The 4706-nt window shown below is 38.4% G+C and overlaps 1 protein-coding gene across 1 annotated transcript; it reads right to left on the bottom strand.

The window, feature by feature from the left end:
• Nucleotides 689–4196, bottom strand: LOC107643103 (calcium-dependent protein kinase 1). The gene is made up of 8 exons (XM_016346668.2): nt 3319–4196; nt 3007–3150; nt 2583–2735; nt 2173–2285; nt 1832–1999; nt 1398–1525; nt 1203–1302; nt 689–1133 (listed from the first exon to the last, which is right to left on the bottom strand). Exons 1-8 carry the CDS (start codon nt 3992–3994, stop codon nt 1050–1052), a joined length of 1566 nt encoding a protein of 521 aa, XP_016202154.1. The 5' UTR covers nt 3995–4196; the 3' UTR covers nt 689–1049.

The following is a 4706-nucleotide window of genomic DNA, read 5'->3' on the forward strand; positions in this document are numbered from 1 at the left end:
CCGTTCCTTGAAATATGATGTTTCACGCAATTGTCTATACAAATTGCTGATGTAAACATTGCCACTAGAGTTTCAAACAATTTTTTTTTTTAAATTTCACTTTTTATTTTATTTTATCAAATGTGATATCTCATTATATATTTTTTTTAAAAATAAGAATAAAAAGATATGTAAAGAAAATATTATACGATAAAATTAATGATTAGCCTAATGGCCTCCAATCAGTAAGGTACGGATGGCGGCCCAATTGGCAAGTGGGAGGACAAATTGCAAATACAGGCGTCATTTCTGTTTGTCTTAGAACAAGTAGGAAGTGTAGTCTGCAGAGCTAGAGTCACAGCTCACAGCTCACAAGTCCTACTTGTATTTACTTTTACTGTGGCGTGCGTGTATACACCCATGCACATGCAGATCCACCATGTCACTACTTGCACGAGACTTAAACTAGCATTATGCTGTCAAAATTGATCCCTGTTGCTTGTTTAGGTTTCCTTCATCTTCAACCCTCTTATAAATTTTATTAATTAAACATCCTAGTCTTATTAAACATCCAACTTGATAAGGGTAGAGGTCTTCCAAATAGATCTTTTTCCATATTCAAGACTCAACCAAAAACACTAGTTAAGGAATCATGGTATTTACTAGACTAATTTCAAGTTAATTATTGTTACTAATTAGTGCAGCAAGAGAAATGAAGATGCCATGATATATTGCTTAACATAAATCATGAAATAAGGAACATTCAATGTTTGGAACTCTCGGTTTCTGGCTGCCTTATCAGGGGAAAAGGGACTAATCTGTTTCAAAAATTTGTACATATTGATCATTTCTTGACTACAAACAGTGGATAGAAAATTGTCTGACTGGACGCGCAAAAAATAATATAAATGACCAATCTCAGCTAATAAAGACAAGTTATTGTTAAAGGAAGGGCTCTCCAAAGATGAAACTAACAGGTGATAAAAGAGTGCTGGATCATCCTTCATCCTGAGCCTCCTCTGCTTCTGAATCAGTAGGAAAAGGGGAACTTCAAATTCAACTTGATCTCGTTATTTGCGACGTCTGTTGACATTCAAGTCCGGGTTGCCTTTCCTCATCATGGCTGCAAACTCATCATAGTTAATTCTTCCATCCTGCAAGAACTCCGGGAATTAATACATCTGGTAAATATAAATTAAATAAACAAGAGAGGAGAAGATTACATGGTCTGTGTCAACTTCGGCAATAATTTCCTTTATTGTTTTCTCATCACCCATATTATACTTCTTAAGGGCAGATTCCAACTCTTCCATTGTGATGTACCTATAAAAACAGAAGCATTGCATGCGTGCATGACAATGAAAAGCCACAGCAATGCCACCACTCTAAAATCATGAACTGTGAACAAAAGAGTTTACCCGCTTTTATCCTTGTCAAAATATTCAAAGGCCTTATATAGGTGATCTTCTCTTTCCATTCTATTCATGTGCATGGTAGCTGTTATAAATTCAATATAATCAATGGTTCCATTTCCATCTACATCAGCCTGGGAACAAGATAAATATGCTGTATTAGTTAGCGCAAGTTATTAATTTAAATAAATAAAAAGTTCATATTCATAAGCAAACTTAAGTTATGCGCCCGAAGAATTCAATTCTGAAATTTGGATCAAAGCAATAGTGGGTATAAAAAATGCAAGATGATACACAGTTTTCCATTATGTAATGAGATCCTACATAGAGTCTAAATCTAGAAATAGGGTGGAATATTGGTCACCATAAAACTTTATCACCCAATGGGAGAATAAATCATATAAAAGCTCAACTATTCATAGAAACAAAAGATATCTTACCGCTTCCATCAACTGCCTTACTTCAGACTCAGAAAGCTTGGTACCGAGTTTGGGGAGACCAGCTTTCAACTCTTCAAAAGTTATTGTTCCACTGTTATCTGTGTCCATACTTTTGAACATCTCTTTCAAGCCAATGATTTCTTCTTCAGAAAGACTTTCAGCAATAACCTATGTCAAGAGAAAATAATTTTTCATTTTCCCTGTTTATTTGTTACTTGCATTTGTTAACTAAATAAACAATTTCGAACCCTCGAGTTTGAATTTAACAGTAATTCTAGCTATCAATGTTTCCAAAAGCTTGATAATGATTATCATAATCACTACAACATAGATGGGTTTACCTTCAAAGCTACTTTCTTTAGCTTGTTCATTGCCCTGAATTGTTTCATTCTGCTCAAAACAGCAATATCAAGAGGCTTATCAGATGCTCCATCTTCTCTCATCCAAGGATGGTCTGGAGAACAAGTAACATTCTGTTATGACTGGGTTGGTTCAAATAAGATCAAAGAAAATTAAAAGCATGCAAGTATAATCAGATTCAGTGACATTTTTCACGATTAAATCTATTTCATGCCAGTTTTTCAGTCTCACTGATTTTGTTATCCTTCCAACAGATCTGATCTCAAAGATAAGACTAGAGATTTATTGCAGCAGATAACACATGGAAAGCTGGTCTTCATAAACAATAGTGCAATACAATTACATATAAAATATAAACCACTTTTCACATAATAGAAATTTATTAACTTACTAAGGACTTCAACTGCTGAAAGCCGTTCCTTGGCGTCAGCACGTAACATCTTCTTGACCAGATCTTTGGCACTGCTCGATATGGAAGGCCAAGGATCTGATGAGAAATCAATGCGTCCACGAAGAATAGCATCAAATATACCCTGTTCATTTTCTTCATACAAAAGACAAGAATAACATGCGAGAAAGATTAGAAAGCATAACTAGTCTCCAATCAATACAAAATATCTAGTAATGAACAAGAAAACAAGCTTTCAGAACCAAAGCACCCGCATCTGAACTGAAGTGAAGCTCAAGAATCAAATAAACCCCCTACCAGTAAACAAAATCTAGACGCATTAGCATCTTAATTGTTAAACTAATGATGTAATCAAATTACAAATGGCGAAAGGAAAAATACAGGCAAAGCAAGGAAGGAGGTTTACCTGCCCAGAAGGGTGGGACACCCGAGAGCAGAATGTACAAGATAATGCCGGCACTCCAAATATCAGCTTCAGGCCCATAACTTCTACGCAGAACCTCCGGAGCAACATAGTAGGCGCTCCCAACAAGGTCTTTAAACACATCTCCTGTTCTCAAACAGAACAGAACCTATTTGATCAACTTTGAACGAAACAAATCATCTTAATTCTTCTGAATTCTCATTGTCTGCTTGTTTGCTAACTAACTAATATAACTCTAAATAAATGTGATTACTAAGCATTAATTAATTAGAGAGCGTGATTAAGCTTACGAACCTGGCTTGAAGAAGACGGAGAGACCAAAGTCGGTGGCTTTGAGAGGGGAATTCTCGTCCTTACTGAGGAACAAGAAATTCTCGGGCTTGAGGTCTCTGTGCATCACACCCATGGAGTGGCAGTTGTGGACAACCGTCACGATCTGGCGGCAGAGGTTGGCGGCAGCGCGCTCCGAGTAGTGTCCCTTGGCGATGATGCGGTCGAAGAGCTCACCGCCGGCGCAGAGCTCCATGATGAGGTTGACGGAGTGGCGGTCCTCGTAGGCCGCCTTGAGCTCGACGATGTTGCGATGGCCGGTGAGGTGGTGCATGATCTGCACCTCCCGGCGGATGTCCTCGATATCATCGCGGTTCACTAGCTTCCGCGTGGCGATTGACTTGCACGCGAACTGCTCGCGCGTGGTCTTGTGAGTCACCAGGTAAGTCACGCCGAATTGACCCCGCCCCAGCTCCCTACCGAAGACGTAGGAGGAGCGGACGTCCTCCATGGGGCGGCCCAACACCCGGCCGATGGTGGCGGATGAGGAGGAAGGGGGTGGGGGTTTGTGTGGGGTGGGGTTGGAATGGGGATGAAGGACGTTGATGCCATTGGAGGGTCGATTGGCTTCAGCAGTGTTATTGTGAGCTTGGGAGGATGGTGCGCCGTTGGCGGCGGTGGAGCTGCAGCTGCCGCCCATTGAATCGGATTATGGGGAGAATAACGGTGGTGGTTGTGGAGAAAGAGAGTGGCAAGTTAAAAGGTTGTAAGTTGTAACAGAATGGTTGACTTGGGGTGGATTTGGTCGTGTCCAAATATGGGCTTTGATGACTTATAAAAGACTTTCATGGACGCTATTAATTGGGCGTCTGTTAGGTATTCTGCCCAATGGGTCTTTAAGAGTTCGTACGCTACTATTCTCAAAGAAAATGGGAACTAAAAGTTTTTTTTTTTTTTTTCCATGCTTTCATAGGAAGTTGATGAATAAGTATATATTTAGAAGTTGATGAATAAGTATATATTTAGAATTTTGGATTTGTATTTTTTATGGTGACTAAACAGAAAAGAAACGAAAAAAACATAGACAAAACTAAATTAATTAGTTAGGTTTATATCTAAATTTATTAGATGTTGAAACTCATTCTATAGTTGACTCTAAGTTGAGTGAATGTCATGTCAGAAGTAATTGCTCTAACCATGCAATTTGCAACATTATTTGCATTCCTCTAATTAAAAGAATAGAGACTCTCTAATTCCAATTTATAACTTTCTGTTGAGTTAAGAAATTAACTAAATTAATTAATAATGATAAACATTATTTTTGGGCATTTATCTAACTAATGTTAATTAGTTGTAATTGAGCATTGCAGGCCACAAATCAATACAGCAGCCCAAATTGGATGAAACCAGAA

This window comes from Arachis ipaensis, chromosome B05, assembly GCF_000816755.2.
Source record: "Arachis ipaensis cultivar K30076 chromosome B05, Araip1.1, whole genome shotgun sequence".
NCBI lineage: Eukaryota > Viridiplantae > Streptophyta > Magnoliopsida > Fabales > Fabaceae > Arachis > Arachis ipaensis.